This window comes from Sciurus vulgaris (genome assembly GCF_902686455.1).
Source record: "Sciurus vulgaris genome assembly, chromosome: 8".
In the NCBI taxonomy this organism is placed as follows: Eukaryota; Metazoa; Chordata; class Mammalia; order Rodentia; family Sciuridae; genus Sciurus; species Sciurus vulgaris.
This window is the reverse complement of record NC_136468.1, coordinates 118,208,600-118,228,150: the sequence shown is the minus strand read 5'-3', so window position 1 is coordinate 118,228,150 and position 19,551 is coordinate 118,208,600. Positions and strand designations below refer to the sequence as shown.

The window sequence follows — 19,551 nt, the reverse complement described above, 5'->3', positions numbered from 1 at the left end:
AGTCAGGCTCAGTGACCCATAGAAAAATTTCTTCTGGGCTGACTCAGAGTACATAATAGGAGTGGCAGACTGTTATGATGGTTGAGGAAGGCTCCAGGAAGATACTGGCCACCTGGATAAGGAGTGTTTATTCTAATAGGCACTGGACTCAGATGAGCAATGGCCAGGCACGACTTACTTCTTAGTGTGGTAGCAGTGAATGACCTGATTAGAGAGTCAGGACAGGACAGAACAGAAGGAGGAAAGACAGGCAGGAAGACCAGTTAAAATGAGGTTGTGTAGCCTTGGAACTTGTGACATCTTGAGCCAATTAATTCTTTGTTCATGGGCTGTCCTTTGCTTTGCAGGATCATGAGCAGCAAACCTGGTTTCAACTCACCAGATGCTAGTAATACCCCTACTCCCACCATGTGTGATAAATAAAAAGGTCTGCAGAGGCTGTCAAATGCCCCTGAGAAGCAAATTTGCCCCTTGTTTGAGAACTCATATATTAACAGCAGTGATGCTCATTAACAGGGAATTAGTTAAGTAAATTATGGAATAAGAGACTATTCTGTAGCCATTAAAAACAAAATGAAAACAAAAACAAAAGCAATGATTAAAAAACAAACAAACAGAAAATAAGGCATATTTTTGTGCTGATATGGAGGGCATACAGGTAACAGGAAAAAAAGCAGTGTACTAAATGATAGTTGTGGTTGCTCTTAGATAGAAGTCCCAGGACACATGATGGAGAGAGACTTGATTTCACTCCAGACCCCTGATTCTCAACTGGAGGTAATACTTCCCCTTCCCTAGGAACATGTGCCAATTTCTGGAGACATTTTTGGTTATCACAGTTGAAAGTGTGCTACTGGCATTTAGTGGATAGAGGCTGGGATGCTATTCAACATCCTACACTGCACAACAGAGATGCACCCTACAATGCATCCTACAATATACAGTACAGCACCCCATAACACAGAATTTTCTGGCCCCAGATGTTAGTACCAAGGTTGAGAAACCCTAACCTATACCCTGTTTGAATTTATTACTATTTATTTTTTTAAGGCTATTCCAATAGAGTGAAAAGGTAATAGGAGCCTGAAAAAATAAAGAGATATGAATCTCTAGTAAGATCCCCCTTCCCCTCTGAGAAGTGAACCAGACCAGGCACCAACCACATGCATGAAGTTCTCACCATCTCAAAGAGCACAGCGGCAGTCACTGCCATCCAGTGTAGCTTGATCTCAAAGGCTGCATTCAGGGAGAAGTTACCATGGTAGTAACAGCTGCACCATTCTAGCCGGTCTGTCCGGTTGTTCACATCAACATCCAGGGTCACAGTTCTCTGCTCTGGGACAGTGGCAGCTGTGTTAGCACATAAAAAGGGCCAAAGTAAGAGGAGTGGGATGAGAAGGAAAAACAAACAACTGAGCATCCAGTTGTGAAACTGCAGAACTGCCTAATAGAAAATCAGAGGCTCTAGAAATGTTCTGGAAATCATCTAGTCCAGGAGTCCACAATTTTTTTCTGTTTGTGGATAAATATTTTAGGTTTTTGGGGGCATATATCTGTCACAACTACACAACATAGTGCAAAAGCAGCCATAGACATTACATTAAAGAATAGGCTTAGCTGCCTTCTACTCAAGTCATCTCACTTCAATCTCCTCTCCTCTCCCTGTACTCTCAGTTTATACTAGGAGCTTACCAAAGCTCAAGTTGAGACCTGGGCATGACTCCATGAACACTATTGATTATGCTTAAGGCACCTGGTACCTTAACATGACCACTCTGAACCTAAAAAGCATATCAAAGCTACAACTCTGTCTCTGCTTCATGGTCCAAATTCATGATACTGCCAGAGTAACCCTATACTTCACAGCCCAAATCAAAGAAAGATTTGCTCTCTACTCTTAAAACACTGTATTCCTCCTCAGGTAAAGAGTACCAATCAAAAATAAGGGCACTCCATAAACATCAACAGTGACCACACACATCTCTTCTTTCCCATCTGGCATATTAAGTTCAGCACAGGCCAGTCTAGAGAAGCCTAAGAGAGTATACTGTTCAGTCAACTGGTTACAAGCTCAAGATATCACTGGTTTCATACTTCAGGGATTAGAATTGACAATACAGATGCTTCCAACAGGGTTATATTGTCTACAAAGATATGAGCCAAGCTGAAATGCCACTACCAGTGAAGTCACTCCCTGTGTTCCATAGGAACCAACTTATTCACCTTTTGGGGACATAGGAATACATGGAATCCAATAAATACATGCAAACCCAGGGGAGGAGCAGACTCAGCATCCATCACCCAGGTCAGAGCAAGGGTGCTTTTAACGACCCAGGGAAGGGATTGGTGTCACTAGAGGAGAATGAACATAACCCCACAAAGGGAACTGAAACAGCATAACGACTAGAGCTGCCAGAGAATGAAGTGCGGGTTATTAGTAGTGAGTGCCATATCAAAAGGGTTTTCAATGAGGAGTTGGCTCCCACCAACCAAGAGTGCTATGGAAAGGTGTAAGTTTTAGGGTTTGGACAAAGGTAGTCTATAATCCCTTCTAACCCTGGCATCTAACAGGCCATCAAGAAAAGACTGAGAGAGCTGGGCACAGTAGCACATGCCTCTAATTCCTGCAACTTGGGAGGCTGAGGTAGGAGGATTCCAAGTTCCAGGCCAGCCTCAGCAATTTAGCAAGAATCTGCCTCAAAATTAAAGTAAATAAATCAAAAGACTTGTGGTTATAACTCAGTGGTAAACGATCCCCTTGGGTTCAATCCTCAGCATGAAGAAAGAAAAGGAAAAGAAAGGAAAGAAAGAGAAAGAAAAAAGGAAGGAAGGAAGGAAGGGAAGGGGGCTTTGAGGGGGCTCAAGGCATGTGCCCTGCTCCTTCCATAGTCTCAGATGCCCTTGTAGCTTCCCAGCTCAGCAACACAGGAAGTGGGAGCTACTATGAGTGAATTCAGATAGGACCATATGCCAATGTCAGGGATTTCAAAACAACTTTCAATTACTAACAGCCAATTGAGAATCGAAAGTATTTAAAAAGGAACATGACAAAAGAAACACACAAAAAGCAAATGGAAAAGGAACAAGTCATATATAATAAATATACAATGGCCTTTCTTCCATTATAAGTGATATTATTTTTATTTTCCTGAAAAATAAACCAAATATTGAAGATGACCTAATTTAAAGACAACATATTGGGCTGGGGATGTAGTTCAATGGGAGAACGCTTACCTAGCATATGTGATGCACTCAGTTCCCTCCCCAGCACCACAATAAATTAATAAACACAATATATCTTTCACTTAAATAAATGACAGAGTAAAAGTCTATATTCTAACCTGGAAAAATGCTATAGAGAAACAACTCATATCCTAACAGTCACAGAACTGGCTATAATAAGGTCATATCAGGTTTAAAAGGAAAAGAAACCCACTTCCTATGGAGGAGTGATGGGCAAAGAGGGTGAAAGAATGAAATTCCTCTATAACAACCATGGGAGCTACTGAAAAGCTAATAAAAGTATGTTTCCCCAGAAATCATACATACAAAATTCTGACTAGTTCAGATTCACTGAAGACCATACACAGACCCCAGGTAGTAAACACCAGTCCAATCAACTACCTGCCCCGGACAGATTTCTCTCTATTCTCCCCCTTTTTGGGGGCATATAAGTTATTTTTCTATAGACTGCTCTTTGTTAAGCACTAAGAACCAAAGTTAACCTGAGATGATCTGAATCCATCTTAAGCAAAAGACTATGGCAGTCAGGAGAGGATTTTACTAGCCTACAGAAGGACAAGACTTTGGAAAGGAGGATGTTTGGATAGACATTGTCAAGAGGGCTCACAGAAACTAAATATGTCAAGGTGACAATACTGGTAGCATTTTCCAGAAGTAGTGACTCTGACCAAGGGATAAGTGCATCAAGAGGTTTGGAACCATTCACACAACCCCTTGTCTTTTCACAGGGGAAGGACCATGCATACAAGAAAGGGGATGGGCAGTTTGTTGCCAGGCTGGTAGTATTTTCAACAAAATGAACAGCAGAACAACTACTATTTTTCTGACAATTCAGCAACTAATTACTTAACATCAGATTTATCAACTCCAGACTTAATGTTCCCAATTCAATTTCCCCCAAATCTGCCAAACTACATTCATTAATATTTTTACATACATTCAACAAGTATTAACAGAAACCAACTATGATCAAGTAGGAGTGGGGGGCAATCCAAGATGGCGGATTAGAGGGAGGCTGCATTCCTTGTCACTCCGTAACTCCAGTTTCAAGCAGGGGATATCTGTTTCTTGCTGAGGCAGTTTCTGCTGCTTATTGATCCCCTGGTATTTACCCCATTTGTCTACTGTGATCACCTGCAGTCTGACAGCATATAGATGCCTTTTTGAGTGCAGACTGCTCACTGTCAGGTGCCCATCATTCGCCATTTGTCTGCCTCTTGCCTGTCCATCGCCTGCCTTACACCTATCCATCACCCACCACCTGAGGTTCACTTCCAGATCGTACGACAACAGTCAGCAAACTGATCACCCACCGCAGGTGGAGCGCCAGCTGCCTTCTGTTGCCTGGAAGTTCACTGTTACAGTACCTGCAGGTTTGACTACACGTGTCTGCCACCATTTTGAGAAAACAGCCAGGCCCCGAAGGACCCCTTCCTACAGGTGGGACTGGCTGAGCCCTGTCTCCAGGATCCCTCAGGTCAAACGATCACTCCCTGCTTCCGGGGCCCACACATCGACTGACTGCTCCCTTCCGCCAGGACCCCAAGACCAACTGACTGTGCCCTATCACGGGGACCCCAAAAGACTGATTGCACCCCGCCTACAGGATCCCACAACCACACCAAACACACCCCCACCTCCAGGACCCCTGCCTGACCAACTGCACCCCGCCTCCAGGACCCCGTCCACACCCCAAGCTGCAGCTCCCCATTTGCCAACACATTTGGAAGCCAGAGCAGCCATCTTGGATTATCCTAGAAGCTATAGCTCCGATCTTTAGGTGGGGAACATCCCATTCTGAGATGCCTGCTGGAGACTAGAAACTCATTGTCAGGTACCTCTCATGGCATCAGGCTACTGAAGACTGGGAGGTTTGAATACTATATGACTGTTACAGTGTAGATTTTCTTTTTTCTCTTTATTGAATAATTTTAGGTTTTTATTTCTTTACTTTTCATGCTCTCTTTTCCTTTTGTTTACCTGTTCCCTCAGAGTCTCTTTCTCCCTTTTTGCATGCTAACAACCAACTTCTTTTGATTATACGCTCACCCTTTCTATTATCTAGAACTTCTTTCTTTTCTTATCCCATTAACAGCTACATTCTACATCCCTCTGCATCCTCTTTGTCCTCCATTAGAAACTGCAGACCTTATTGCAAATCTGTTTGTTATACTGAAGATAATAATTGAACTCATTCTGTTTATTATGACAATATTGTTAATGTCCTCATAGGAGCTATTTGGTCTAGGATTGCATACTGTCTGAATTGGGCACTGCTAATATTGATCTCCCCCTTAAAGAAAAGATTTTGGAAACCTATAGGGCCACTATAAGCCTATAGGGGGGAATCTGCAATACCCCAGATCTGCACTGCTAGAGGGGAAGATAAATGAACAAAATGAAAAAACAATGGAAGAAAATGATCCAAACAAATATAGATTCTATATTAATAGAATCCAGTGACAGTATGGTAGAAGAAATGTCAGACAAGGACTTCAGATTACACATGATTAAGATGATTCACAAAGCAAAGGATGAGATAACAGAGCAAATGCAGGCAATGAATGATAATACCAATAAGAAGTAGAAAGAGCAACTGCAGGAAGCAAAAAGATCATTTCAAAAAAGAGATAGAGATTCTTAAAAAATAAATAATGGAAATCCTTGAAATGAAGGAAACAATAAACCAAATAAGAAAGTCCATGGAAAGCATCACCAAAAGACTAGATCACTTGGAAGACAGAACCTCAGACAATGAAGACAAAATATTTAATCCTGAAAATAAAGTTGCCCACACAGAGAAGATGGTAAGAAATCATGAACAGAATCTCCAAGAACTATGGGACATCATGAAAAGACCAAATTTAAGAATGATCGGGATTGAGGAAAGCACAGAGACACAAGCCAAAGGAATCAACAACCTATTCAATGAAATAATAGGAGAAAATTTCCCAAGCCTGAAGAATGGTATGGAAAATCAATTACAAGAGGCTTACACAACACCAAATGCACAAAATCACAACAGATTCACACCAAGGCACATTATAATGAAAATGCCTAACATTCAAAATAAAGATAGGATTTTTGAAGGCTGGGAGAGAAAAGCATCAGATTACAAATAGGGTGAAACCAATACGGACAGCAGCTGACTTCTCAGTCCAGACTCTAAAAGCTAGAAGGGCCTGGAACAACATATTTCAAGCTCTCAAAGAACATGGTTGCCAACCAAGAATCCTATACCCAGCAAAACTAACCTTCACATTTGAAGATGAAATAAAATCCTTCCATGATAAACAAAAGTTAAAAGAATTTACAAATAGAAAGCCTGTGCTACAAAATGTTCTCAGCAAAATATTCCATGAGGAGGAAATGAAAAACAACAATGCAGGTCAGCAAAGGGAGGAACTACCATAGAGAAAAATCCACTCAAAGGAGAAACCAAACGAAGTTAAAAACCAAAAATAAAGCCAAATGAATGGGAATACAAATCATATCTCAATAATAACCCTGAACATTAATGGCCTAAACGCATCCATCAAAAGACACAGATTGGCAGAATGGATTAAAAATAAATTCCACGATATGCTGCCTGCAAGAGACTCATCACATAGAAAAAGACATCCACACACTAAAGGTGAAAGGATGGGAAAAACCATAACACGCACATGGACCCAGTAAAAAAGTGGGGGTTTCCATCCTTGTTTCAGATAACGTGGATTTCAAGCCAAAGTTAGTCAGAAGGGATAAAGAAGGACATTTCACACTGCTTAAGGGAATCATAAATCAGGAAGACATAACGATCGTAATATTTGGCCCCGAACAAACAATGCATCCCTGTACATCAAACAAATCCTTCTCAGTTTCAGGAATCAAATAGACCACAACACAATAATTCTGGGTGACTTTAACACACTGCTGTCACCACTAGATAGATCTTCCAAACAAAAAAACCATAGAACTCAATAACACAATCAATGACCTAGACTTAACAGACGTATATAGAATATTCCATCCATCAACAAGTGAATTCACTTTCTTCTCAGCAGCACATGGAACCTTCTCGAAAATAGATCATATGTTATGCCACAAAGCAGCCCTTAGGAAATGCAAAAAAATAGAGATACTGCCTTGTGTTCTATCACATCATAATGGACTGAGAGTAGAAATCAATGACAAAATAAAAAACAGAAAGTACTCCAACACCTGGACACTAAATAATATGCTATTGAATCAAACATGGATAACAGAAAACATCAGGGAGGAGATAAAAAAATTCTTAGAGGTCAATGAGAACAACAATACAACATATCAAAATCTCTGGGACACTATGGAAGCGGTACTAAGAGGAAAATTCATTGCATGGAGCGCATTCCAGAAAAGAATGAAAAGTCAACAACTAAATGACCTAACATTACAGCTCAAAGCCCTAGAAAAAGAAGAACAGAATAATGGCAAAGTAGTAGAAATCAGGAAGTAATTAAAATCAGAGCTGAAATCAATGAAATTGAAACAAAAGAAACAATTCAAAAAATTGACAAAACAAAAAGTTGGTTCTTTGAAAAAGTAAACAAAATAGACAAACCTTTAGCCACACTAACAAAGAGAAGGAGAGAGAAAACTCAAATTACTAAAATTCCTGATGACAAAGGAAATATCACGACAGACACCACTGAGAGATACACAACATAATGAGAAGCTACTTTGAAAATCTGTATTCCAACAAAATAGAAAGTACCGAAGACACTGACAAATTTTTAGAGACATATGCTCGTCCCAAACTGAACCAGGAGGACATACACAATTTAAACAGATGAGTATCAAGCAATGAAATAGAAGAAGCCATTAAAAACCTACCATCCAAGAAAAGCCCAGGACCAGACGGATTCTCAGTCGAGTTCTACAAGACCTTCAAAGAAGATCTCATTCCAATACTTCTCAAAGTATTCCAGGAAATAGAAAAGGAAGGTACCCTACCAAACTCATTCTATGAAGCTAATATCACCCTCATACCCAAACCAGGAAAAGACACATCAAGGAAAGAAAATTTTAGACAAATATCCTTGATGAATATAGATGCAAAGATCCTTAACAAAATACTGTCAAACCATATCCAAAAACATATTAAGAAAATTGTGCACCACAATCAAGTGGGGTTCATCCCTGGAATGCAAGGATGGTTTAATATCCGTAAATCAATAAACGTAATCCATCATGTCAATAGACTTAAGGATAAGAATCATATGGTTATTTCAGTTGACGCAGAAAAAGTATTTGACAAAATACAGCATCCCTTCATGCTCAAAACACTAGAAAAAATAGGGATAGTAGGAAAATACCTGAACATTGTAAAGGCTATTTATGCTAAGCCCATGGCCAACATCATTCTTAATGGAGAAAAACTGAAACCATTCCCTTTAAAACCCAGAACAAGACTGGGATGTCCTCTTTCACCACTTCTATTCCACATTGTCCTCAAAACTCCAGCCAGAGCAATTAGACAGACTAAAGAAATTAAAGGGACACGAATAGGAAAAGAGCAACTTAAGGTGTCACTATTTGCTGATGACATGATTCTAAATTGAGAGGATCCAAAAAACTCCTCCAGAAAACTTCTAGACCTCATCAATGAAATCAGCAAAATAGCAGGCTATAAAATCAACATGCATAAATCTAAGGCGTTTTTATACACAAGCGACGAAATATCTGAAAGAGAATTGAAGAAAACAACTCCATTTGCAATAGCCTCAAAAAAAATAAAATACTTGGGAATCAATCTAACCAAAGAGATAAAAGATCTCTAAAATGAAAACTACAAAACAGTGAAGAAAGAAATTAAGGAAGACCTTAGAAGATGGAAAGATCTCCCATGTTCTTGGATAGGCAGAATTAATATTGTCAAAATGGTCATACTATCAAAAGTGCTATACAGAGTCAATGCAATTCCAATTAAAATCCCAATGATGTACCTTACAGAAATAGAGGAAGCAATCGTGAAATTCATCTGGAAGAATAAGAAACCCAGAATAGCTAAAACAATCCTTAGCAGGAAAAATGAAACAGGGGGTATTGCAATTCCAGAACTTCAACTATACTACAAAAAGCAATAGTAACAAAAACGGCATGGTATTGGCACCAAAATAGACAGGTAGATCAATGGTACAGAATAGAGGACATGGACACAAACCCAAATAAATACAATTTTCTCATACTAGACAAAGGGGCCAAAAATATGCAATGGAGAAAAGATAGCCTCTTCAACAAATGGTGCTGGGAAAACTGGAAGTCCATATGCAATGGAATGAAACTAAACCCCTATCTCTCACCCTGCACAAAACAACTCCAAATGGATCAAGGACCTCAGAATCAGACCAGAGAGCCTTCATCTTATAGAAGAAAAAGTAGGTCCAAATCTTCATCATGTCAGCTTAGGATCAGACTTCCTTAACAGGACTCCCAAAGCACAAGAAATAAAAGCAAGAATCAACAACTGGGATAGATTCAAACTAAATAGCTTTCTCTCAGCAAAGGAAACTAGCAATGTGAAGAGAGAGCCTACAGAGTGGGAGAATATCTTTGCCACTCATACTTCAGATAGAGCACTAATTTCCAGAATCTATAAAGAACTCAAAAAACTCTACACCAAGAATACAAATAACCCAATCAACAATTGGTCTAAGGAAATGAACAGACACTTCACAGAAGAAGATATACAAGCAATCAACAGATATATGAAAAAATGTTCACCATCTGTAGTAATAAGAGAAATGCAAATCAAAACTACCCTAAGATTCCATCTCACTCTAATTAGAATGGTGATTATCAAGAATACAAACAATAGGTGTTGGAAAGGATGTGGGGAAAAAGGTACACTCATACATTGCTGGTGGGGTTGCAAATTAGTGTAGCCATTCTGGGAAGCAGTGTGGCGATTCCTCAGAAAATTTGGAATGGAACCGCCTTTTGACCCAGCTATCCCACTCCTCGGCCTATACCCAAAGGACTTAAAATCAGCATATTACAGAGATGCAGCCAAATCAATGTTCATAGCTGCTCAATTCACAATAGCCAGACTGTAGAAACTGTGGTGTGTGTATATATATATATATAATGGAATATTACTCTGCCATAAAGAATGATAAAATTATGGCATTTGCAGGTAAATGGATGAAATTGGAGAATATCATGCTAAGTGGGATAAGCCAATAGCAAAAAACCAAAGGATGAATGATCTCGCTGATAAGCGAATGATGACATATAATGGGGGGTTGAAGGGGGGCAAGAATGGAGGAAGGAGGAACTGTATAGATGGAAAAGTGGGGTGGAAGGGATGGAGGGGAAGGAAAAAATAACAGAATGAATCAAACACCATTACCCTATGTAAATGTATGATTACACAAATGGTATGCCTTTACTTCATGTACAAACAGAAACAATAAGTATCCCATTTGTTTACAATAAAAATAAATTAAAAAAAAAAAAGTAGGAATGGAGACAGTCAGTGAACAACAAGCAGTTCGTCACACAGTTTAAGTCCTTGTGGAAGTAGAAAAACTCACAAGCTTATACACACACACACTGTCCAGAGGTGGTAAGAGCAAAGCAGACAAAGTTTGGGTATCATGGGCCCAGAGACTATCGTGGGGTCAGGAAAGAACTCATTTACATGTGACCTTGAAGAAGAGACTTGAAGGGAAGAATTCCTGAGGGCATCTGAGGCAGAAGGAAAAGGCCAGAAGCAGAAGTGTGCTTAGTATTTTGGCCTATGTGCACAGAAGCCAATGTTGGTCAGCAAAGTGCATAGGACCACCACAGCAGATGGAGCAGAATAAGAAACCCACATGGGAGACAGCTGAGAGGATGAAGACCAGTTTTTAATACCAGCGAAATGTGGGTCACAAGAGAATGCTGCCTAGAGATAAAAACATGATCCTACTTACATTTGACGTGGTCTCTCTGGATTCTGTGTGGAAAACATATTATGTGGAAGGAAGAGGCCAAGAGGTGACTACAATATCACATGCAGGAGATGACAGTGGCTTGGAATATTGAAGGTAGATAAAAAGAAGACAGAACTTGCTGATGGACTAGATGTAGAATGGAAAGGAAAGAACAGGAAAGTGACTGAGATTCCTGTCTGCCTTAAGTAACCAAAATGAGAAGGAAAGACTAAGGGAGAAGTAGATGGGGGTGGCTAGGGAGTGGGTAGGAGCTCTGAACAATGTACTTCAGTCTCTAATTGACAGTCAAGGAGACAAATGGATGAGTCTCAAACTGGAAAACATGGTGTAGGACAGAGATGAAAATTTAGCAGTGATTGGACCTAGGGATAATGAAGGACCACTGGCCTTAACAAGATGCTTCAAGACAAAGTGATAGGACTCAGAGAAGGCTTTACCTTCTATGGAACAAGGCCAATCTGCTATAATGTTGAAAGGTTAGGTAGCTGAAGAGAAATCTGGAAAGGAGACTCATAAAAAAAAAAAAAAAAAAAAAAAAAAAAGGAGAGCTGAGAGGGAGCACTGATCATCTTAGGAGCCAATCAAAAAAACATTGAAAGGAGGATTTAGAGATTATCAAACAAATGTTGCTGATGGCAAAAGGACTAGGCCACTTTACTAAGCAATGTAGGGCTCTGTGGTAAGCTTGGGAAGGGTTTTTCCAGAGGAGGGGATAGAGGAAAACCTGATTCAAGTTTCCCATTTTGTTTTGTTTTACTAGGCTTTTGTCAACAAGACAAAGTCCACCTGTTGTAGACTGACAGGGATGCTTGATGAAGATGCTTTACTAAAGAGAAGAGTTCAGAAAGAAGCAATGCCTATCAGAATCAGTCCAAGTACTACAAGCAGGGGTCTTGAGCACAGGTGGAGATATTGGCCTTAGACTGGAGTAGTGGTGGCTCATCTACAGTGAGTAAGGGGTTGCAGGGAGGCAGAATAGTAGGGACAGACATCACTACTGGTGAAGGTGGATAGGAATCTTCAGTTATCTCAGTGACATAAGATACTAGGAGTGGAGTTAGAAAGCAGAGGTTAGAAGTTTGGTGGCTCTTAAAAAAAAAATGACCAGTGGGATGGCAGAGAGAGGAAGAAAAACCCACTGGGCAAGCTGAGGTTTTGTAGCAAAGGGCTGGGACCTGAGTGTCCTTTATCACCAAGAGTTGCAGCTGCCCCTGGACCTGGGCAATCATGAGAATCATCTGAAGTCCTCATGGGCTTTGACTTTTATCCTCCTGAAGCCAAAATGCAGTACGGTTAGAGATCGGGATTCAGGGTCAAGAGATCCTGTAAATAAACTCCAGCTCTAGCACTTAGACGCAGAACCCTGGGCAACAGACTTACTTCACCACTCTGACTCTCAGTTCCCTGAACTCTACAAACTGGGATGAAGATGAAATGAGATCATTTTCTGCTTTGTGCAGTACCTGACCTATATATATGCTCTAGAAATCATGGCACTAGTATTACTACCATTGCCCCATATCAAGCAGGGCTGGAGCAACCACAATTGCCTTTACTGAATTGTGGAAAACGCACAAGAAAACTGAAACTGGGGGTCTCTCTCACTCCAGCTGTGACTATTCTTTCTACCTCCAAGCTCTGAAATCACCCTCATTTTACATGTTGACCTGATATGTGCTTAGGGAAGTTACTGATGAACTTCAAAGATTCTCAAGTATCCTGAGCTCTCAATCACGCCCCCTTGCCTTCTTGGTGTAATCCTTCAATTACCCAGGGCAGTGGTTCTCAAGTGGGAATAAGTTGGTATCCCCCAGGGGACACTGTGGCAATGTCAGGAGACATTCTGCCACATTTGGGGGTGGGCAGGCAGGCCTACTGGCATCTACAGGGCAGAAGCCAGGAATGCTGCTAAACATTGTACAACGTGAAGGATAGCCTTCCCCTACAAAAAAAGAATTGTCTGGTATAATCATAATGCTCTAATTTTTTTTTTTTTTTTTTAATTATCTGGTCCAAGCATCTGTAGTGCCAAAGTGTAGAAACCCTGCTGTAAGGTTTTATATGCACTGGAAGAGAAGATTCACACCAAAACAATTCATTTATCACTTTTAAGAAAAGGAAATTTTCCAAATAAATGATAATTACCACCCATCTTAAAAGGACCAAAACCTAACAGGTATGTTTTAGAAAACATTTTGCCAAAATGCTTTAGTACAACTGCTGCCATCATGTGCCCCTAATTCTCTGTCTAAAATCTAGGGTATTAGTGACCTGTATCCAAACTTGTTAAAAACTCAGTATATAGGCTCTTAATGGTTAAGGGCCCCCTCAAGTGTGTCACAAGGAGGTGACAATTGAATTTGTGGCATCAGGTTCTTCAGAAATCTTTTTGCTTCCTTCAGCTCTTAGATAAAGTGTCACTATACAAGAGCCAACATTTATTCACAGTAACTTACTGTATCTTTGTCCCAGAAAGGAACATTGAAGATGGTGGGACATTGACTTTTCAACTTTTTTTTTTTTTTAAATACAAAGGAAAGTATCTAGCTTTTGGGCTTGCCTCCTCACTTCCTGAAGAAGATGAGAATTCTTAACTTTTATTCATACAGAAAAATCTAGCTATAAAACTTGGCTACTAAAAATCAACTTCATTTATTAGGAAAAATGGCATAAAACAGTTTCTTGAGAAGTTTCCCATGCACTATCCAGTACTATGAATGAATAACACTGTACTTATCAAGTTCTTGTGCTTGTTACATTTGCAATAGGTTTTCTTGACTTCACTTTTGTTGCTGGACTATTTATTGGCTTTACTTCCCACTAACATCAGGGTCCCTCCCCCTTTTACTTGCTGCTTTTAATAGACCCTTCCATGGTGTAAAACACAGGGATCTGATGCTTGCTATTCCAGGTGCCCACAGGTCTTTGATCTCAAATCCTAGGGGTGCTCTACATGGTTTTTAGGTTGCTAGAAGTGAGCTCCCCAGGATAACAGCAAGTACGCAGCCACTTTGTTCCCAAATGGCCTCAAAGAGATAGAAAATTAGAAATACAACAAAGAAGAGAAGGGTAAGCCATGACTGCCTGGATGAAAGGAGGAGCTGCTTCTCTAAGGGCCCCATGCCATCCTCTTCAGGCCTTCACTTCTCACAGAATACAGGTAACGATGGGCTTAACTGTGAGGTGAGAGCCACACCCAGATCTAAGTAAATCTGAGAATCTGTGATAGCTATTAACCTTCCCTTCTACCAGCCAGATCAGAATTCTAATTAGCTGAGCTTTTATAGGCAAAAAAGAATGTGGCATTTCATTGGAGTTTGGTCTGTTATGGCTGCTTCCTTTCTTTTAAAGCTTTTCAGGATCTCTGCAACCTGACCTGGAGATAAGTAGAGGTAAATTCTGTGGTGCTTCACTCAGGGCATGTATTTTCTAAACAACCTATAAGGCCTCTCCTCCAGAGCAGAGGTCTCCATTTCCTGTCAGAAGTCACGACTTTTTTTTTTTTTTTTCAGTTGTCAATGAAACTTTTTTATTTATTTATATACAGTGTTGAGACTTGAATCCAGTGCCTCACACATGCTAGACAAATGGTCTACCACTGAGCCACAACCCCAGTCCACCACCTTTTGATAAGCAAGTATTCACCACTATCTTTTTCTTTTAATATTTTTTAATTATGGATTGGCATGATACCTTTGTTTTATTTATTACAAGTATCTTAAGAGCTGCAGGAGTGTGGAAAGGGAACAGGAGTTACAATGTATCTTTGAGTGTGGTAAGTGTATCTGGGAAAGAAGGGATGAGGGGAGATTCATGCTCAGCACAAGTGTCTTGAATGGATAACCTTTTAGATTTCTTCCTTTTTTGAGATCCTAGGACACTAGTGTTCAAAGAAAGGCCTCTGGCAAGAACTAAGACCTGTAGTCAGTTATCCCTGAATCCTGAGTGCTCTCACCAAAAGGGCCAAATATTCCCTCCTATAAATGCATATTTGGCACCATGATTTGAGAGGTGCTAAAGACTGTTTATTGCTTGGAAAAAATAATGAAACTGGATCCACTCAGCCAGTGGAACACAGCCCAGGAGACCACAGTCTCAACAGACACAGTGACAGGTGTGGGCATAACAAAAGGTCTAATTCTGGTTAACGTGGCATCATTCCCTTGGTTGGCTACTACCCTTTTCTGGGCACCTGCCAATACATCCCCACATCCAGCTGGATCAAGCATTTACCTAAAAGTGCAGCTGCCTGGCTCCGTCCTCCAAAACTGCGGCTAAAGGAGCTATGCCTGCTTGCATAGGAGGCTGGCCGGCTGGGTAGCCAGGGCAAGAGGAAGGCTGGAATCTCAGAGTGCAAGAGCTCTTCTGCCACAAAGGCCACCTCAAACCACTTGCGCTGGAAGCTGGCAAAGTCATCCACACCTGCTGTGTGCCAGGTGGCAGTGGGTTGCTGCATGGCCACTGGAAAAAGCAGAGGGGAGAGAAGAATCCCTCAGCACAAATGCTTATTTTCTCACAGATGCATGCTACAACATGGATGAACCTTGAAAACATATGCTAAGTAAAAGAAACTGGACATAAAAACCACATATCGTATGACTCCATTTATACAAAATGCTCAAAATATAGAAATCTTCAGGCAGAAAGTCTATTAGTGGTTTCCCAGGGGACAGGAGGAGGAGAAAGTAAGGACTGACTGCTATCAGTGATGTAAATGCCTGAGACTGGACAGAGGTTATAGGTGCACAAGTACTAAATGCTTCTTAAAATAGTTAATTACATGTTATATGAACTTCATTGGAAGAAGTAATTTATATTCAATTTTATACCCATAATTTCAGAGCACATGCTGATAACCTTTTCCCCCCCTTCAATTTGAAGGCAAAAAAAGTATTTACTGGTCTAAAAGAATTTAAGGAAAAAAAATGTTAATGGATATATGAGAGACTACAAGGGAAAAATTCCCACTTCTGTCATGTCCTTGGACAAAACAGCACAGTGAGTAGGACCAGCTGCATCACCTCATGTATGGCTCCTTAGACCTAACGGTGGAGAAATCATCTGTCTGCAGGATGGGAGTTACTTCCAGTCAAGGTCCACATGTGTGCTACATGTACAAGAGAGGCTGGTCTGAGTCCTGGGTGCCTCCAGAACTAAGCAAGTCAGCTCTACCATGGTCACACAAGGAACTGCTCCTCTCTGGGCACTATTTTTCCTTTATATATTTAAAAAGGGGGGCCTGGGAGATGTGAATCAGTGGTAGAGTACTTGCCTAGCATACATAAGACCATGGGTTCAGTCCCCAGCACCACAAAAAGTAAGTAAATAAATAAATAAATAAATACAATTGGCCTCCTGGATGCATGAGTTCTGCACCCACAAATTCTACCAATCACACATCCAAAATATCCAGGAAAAAAAATTGCTTCTATACTAAACTTGAAGACTTTTTTCTTGTCATTATTGCTAAACAATATAGTACAATATAGCAATTACATTGTACTAGGTATTTTAAGTAATCTAAAAATGATTTAAAGTGTATGGGAGTATGTACAGAGGTTATATACAAATACTATGCCTATGATATAAAAGACCTAAGTATCCACAGATTTGTGTATCCTGAAGGAAATGGGTCCTGGGACCAATATCCCTCCAACACCAAGGGATAACTTTACTTTAAAAATATCAGAAAAAATGAGAAATTAGACTCCATTTATGTATGACCTATCAAAATATACAAATGCATTCTACTGTCATAAAAAAATAAAACAAATGGAGCTGGGGGAAAAAAAGAAATAAAAGACATCAAAATTAAAGAAAACATATCCTGGAAAACTTGTGAAGACTTGATATATTTCTGGAAGAATATATGGAACCTAGAAACCCAGGAAGTAAAAACTGCTATAAATCAGAGATTGGAATCCATTAGGTTATCATCAGAACCACCTGTGTGGTGATGGGCAGGGTAGGGAAGGAGATGAAGGTGATAATTAAAGGAGGTGATAATTAAAATCAGTTACAAAAACATAACCCAAGGGGATTCTTGTACCAGGTCTTTTGGCATCTTCTAGGTTTATCTTCCACCTATATTGTCCTCAGCAAGAACATAATATAGCTTAAGAAACTGTTCTCTCTGGTTATGCTTAAATTAAATTATATACAAATGCTCAAATGTCAACTTAGACAAAGTCACACATGGAGCTCAAGAAGCTGTCAAGTGAAACAGCAAGTCACCAAGAAAAACACCCACTCCTGAAGGTCACTGCATTTGCCTTGGTTCTGACCTCGGTCAGGCTCTTTGTCCATTACTATCTTGTAGAAATAGAAGCCGTAGATGAAGGTCCGCCAGGCTTCACCAGACGCATGCATGATGAGCTGCTCTTCCAGCATTTTCTAGGAGAGACAATGAAACTCTGAAATTCCTGCAAAGGGACATCTCAGAGTGGGTAGCCCCGGTTATGTACTGGAGTCAAGGGAGAGATAGGAGCACTAAGGAGACCTTACCCTCCAACTACCTACTAGACATAAAACTATTGTATTGTGCTAAATATTGTCCTGGTGTAAGTTATTTCATAACATGTAAACATATATCATTAAGTATTTCAAACATACAGAAAAACAGAAAATCCACGTAGACCATCATTCAGCTCTAACAAATTTAACATTTTGCTCTACAGTAGCCCCACTTTATCTGACAGGAATATGTTCTAAGACACACACACCCCCAAAAAAAAGGATGCCTGAAACGACAGGTAATACTGAACCCTAGATATTAAATCGGCTCTCTGTATCTGTGGATTCAACCAACCTTGGATCAAAAATATTTGAAAGAAAAATGTTGCATCTTTATTGATCACTTATGCACTTTTTCTTGTCATTATTCCCTAAACAATACAGCATAATAATTTACTTTGTATTAGGTACCATAAGTACTCTAGAAAGGATTTAAACATATGGAAAGATGTACATAAGTTGAGCATCTGCAGATTTTGGCATTCAACAGGGTCCTAAACTTAATCCACAGATACTGAGGGACAACCATACTATTTTTCTCTATAGATACCTATGACAAAGTTTAACTTATAAATTAGGCACAGTAAGTGATTAACAATGATAAAACAGAAAAATTATAATAATTTAATAAAAGTTCTTTAAAACTCAAATTATTTGTTTCTGGAATTTTTTATTTAATATTTTTTTACCACAACTGACCACAGCTAACTGAAACCTTGGAAAGTGAAACTGGGATAAGGGGGGACATTACTGTGTTGACTTCAGTTCTTTCACTTTAAAAAAAAAAAAGGGCTGAGGAGATAGCTCAGTTGGTAGAGTGCTTACAAGCACAAGGCCCTGGGTTCAATACTCAGCACTGTAAAAAAATAAATTAATTAAAAAAAAAAATCTATGGACTACTCCTTCCTCAGAAATAAATTATTTCAGAGTAATATTCTCAAGAAAGTTCTTATTGACATGAGAATGAGGTATTCTTGTGGGATTTTTTTTTTTTTTTTTTTCAGTGATTGATTGATTATGTTACTGTGGATTGAACCCTGGGCCACTCTACCACTGAGCTACATCCCCAATCCTTTTTTTTTTTTAAACTGTATTTTGAGACAAGGTTTCACTATGCTGCCCAAACTGGCCTTGAATTTGTGAACCTCTTGCCTCCTGAGTAAATGGGATTATAGGCATGCTCCACTGCACCCAGCTGAGATTTTAAATTTTAAATAAAGGATATAATACTATGTCATTTTATAAATTGGTTTTCATCAACATCATGCTTCTGACATTTATCCATTTTGATACATATACTTCCAGTTCATTTTGTTTTAACTGCTGTAGAAGCACTTCATTGTATGAACAAGGAAACAGTATTCTCAGAGAGATGGAAGTATATAAAGTTTTCTGGGAAAGGCTAAGGAAATATCACAATAAGACCATCAAAGAAAGAACTGAAGATCACATGCTAATTCAAATCGTTTATTGATTTTACATCTATTGACAACAAACTACCAATTTCTAGTAGGGACCTTCATATGGACAAGATGGTGTGAACAGACTCAGTCACTTAACCTTGCCCTTTTCTTTCTTTTCATGTTTGGTTCTAGTTCTAAACAGTATAAATAAATTCAGAAGTGTCTGCTAAGTATCTATCTACCATGTGACAAGCAACACGCAAGGCACTGGTGACATACACATGGGCATTAAGAGGTGGCACACTCTCTAGGCAGGAAACAAATGAGAAAAAGACAGATTCCCTGACAAAGTAGTACAGGGTACTAGAAGTCCCTGAAGTACAGTTTTAAATTCAGGTTCAGGTCTTCAACGAGCAGGAATTAACAGGCTAAAA

The 19,551-nt window shown here is 39.7% G+C and overlaps 1 protein-coding gene across 8 annotated transcripts in view; it reads right to left on the bottom strand.

Moving 5' to 3' along the window:
• Positions 1–19,551, bottom strand: part of DEPDC5 (DEP domain containing 5, GATOR1 subcomplex subunit) — a 138,474-nt gene that overhangs the window by 9,801 nt on the left and 109,122 nt on the right. For 7 of the 8 annotated variants that reach the window (XM_079149689.1, XM_079149692.1, XM_079149691.1 and 4 more), the window contains 3 exons: positions 17,486–17,594; positions 15,435–15,662; positions 1,181–1,350 (listed from right to left, as the gene is read on the bottom strand). In XM_079149689.1, coding sequence (XP_079005815.1) covers positions 1,181–1,350; positions 15,435–15,662; positions 17,486–17,594 — 507 coding nt within the window. Of the gene's footprint in view, positions 1–1,180; positions 1,351–15,434; positions 15,663–17,485; positions 17,595–19,551 lie in introns of those variants that run through there. The other variant, XM_079149696.1, reaches the window with a different exon arrangement.